Here is a 1807-nt window from a genome sequence, read left to right as displayed (position 1 = left end):
CTCCTCAGCCCCCAGACCTTCTCACACACCGTCTGGCACTTCCTCTCCATCCTGCAGGAGCACTTCGGCAGCATGGTGGGGGCCAACACGTACCTCACACCGCCGGGGACGCAGGGCTTCGCCCCCCACTACGATGACATTGAGGCCTTCGTGCTGCAGCTGGAGGGAAAGAAGCACTGGCGTGTCTACGGCCCCCGGGTGGACGCTGAAGTGCTGCCCCAGTTCTCCAGCGCAAACCTCACCCAGGCTGAGCTTGGCGAGCCCGTGCTGGAGACGGTGCTGGAGGCCGGGGACCTGCTGTACTTCCCCCGTGGCTTCATCCACCAGGCTGCCTGCCTTCCTGATGCGCACTCCCTCCACATCACTGTGTCCTCCTACCAGAGGAACTCCTGGGGGGACCTCCTGGAGAAGCTCCTGCCAGCTGCCCTGCACATGGCCCTGGAGGAGGACATGGAGTTCCGGCAAGGGCTTCCCATGGACTACCTGGGATATATGGGGGTTGCCAACTCGGACAAAGTTGACGCTCGCCGAACAGCCTTTGTGAAGAAGGTACAGAGCCTGATGGAGAAACTTGTTGACTATGCACCCATTGATGCTGCCGTGGATCAGAGAGCCAAGTTGTTTCTTCATGACTGTCTCCCCCCAGTGCTTACGCAAAGTGAAACGCTGAAGAGTGTGTATGGCTTCCCAGCCAGGTGGCAAGACGGAGGCCCCTGCAATGTCGATATTCTGATAACAAAAGACACAGAAGTCCGTCTCCTCCACCATGGCATCATTAGACTGTGTAATGAAGAAGCAGGGGTGATGCTGTATTACACAACGGAAAACTCAAGAACGTATCATAAGGAAGAACCCAAGTTTCTGGAGCTGGGTCCCGAGTATATAGACAGCATCGAATTTCTCCTGTCTTCCTATCCAAACCACATCAGTGTGGATGCCCTTCCATGTGAAACCTTGGAGGACAAGATATCTCTAGCCGCGCTCCTGTTTGAGAAGGGCATTCTGACTACAAAGAAGCCTCTGGTGCAAGTGTAACTTTTTTTAGCAAAATAAACACGTTTGTTTAGAAGGCGTTCTGTCTCATTCTTGGCTTATGGCTGCTAGTTGTGAAGCAGGAGTTCGGATCACAGTATCTCATCTGGGAGCAGAAGGGCTTTGGCATGGGTAGAGAAATTGGATGTTGTCATTAAAAAGGGAGCAATTCTGCATGGCTGAGTGACTAGAGAAGTGCTTAATTTTTCATTTTTTCCTTTCAAGAGCCATATTACTACACTCTAGGTAACTTCAGGAAGCTAGTGAACTTTATTGCAGTCTGTAAATCGTGTGTGTTTACACAGTGTTGTACTGCAGCCTGCCCTACTGCAGGAAGTACTCACATTACTCATAGGCAAATGCGGTGATGATCAACTCTTCTGTGTGCCTGTGCTGTACTGTGGCACACATACAGCATGGCCTTCAGGCCTGTGCTGTGCTGCAAACACCTTTCAGCCACAGGAAGAACTCGGCCAACCCTTCTAAAAAGTGGAGCTGACAGGCAGCTCCTGCTCCGTAACACCAATTACACCACCTGCATGGCCGTGTCCTTGCTGAACAGTGCAGCAAGATGCTCTCTTGTGAATGTGAGCTGCTGCCTTTGAAATGCTTCAGGCTCTGTCTCTTTGTTTTCAGTCTGATAACTGCAAGCTGTATTAGTGATAGAATAACCTCTCCCCCTGGTTTTCCCACAGCAGCTCCTAGCTGGGAAATTATTAGTCCTTTCAAGGTAAATGGTTGTCATGGTTTAAGCCTAGCTGGTAACTTAGAACCA

At 51.4% G+C, this 1807-nt stretch overlaps 1 protein-coding gene across 1 annotated transcript; it reads left to right on the top strand.

The window, feature by feature from the left end:
- Window positions 1–3: 3 nt before the first annotated feature.
- Window positions 4–1069, top strand: LOC104399702 (chromosome unknown open reading frame, human C14orf169; the record flags this gene model as incomplete). Its single annotated transcript, XM_010019461.1, has 1 exon — window positions 4–1069. A coding segment is annotated over one exon (1032 nt), but the record flags the coding sequence as incomplete, so codon positions are not given.
- Window positions 1070–1807: the final 738 nt, after the last annotated feature.

The sequence above is a fragment of the Nestor notabilis genome, unplaced genomic scaffold (assembly GCF_000696875.1).
Source record: "Nestor notabilis isolate BGI_N333 unplaced genomic scaffold, ASM69687v1 scaffold8618, whole genome shotgun sequence".
NCBI classification, from domain to species: Eukaryota; Metazoa; Chordata; class Aves; order Psittaciformes; family Psittacidae; genus Nestor; species Nestor notabilis.
The sequence above is the reverse complement of the archived record's forward strand: the minus strand, read 5'-3'. Positions and strand labels throughout refer to the sequence as shown.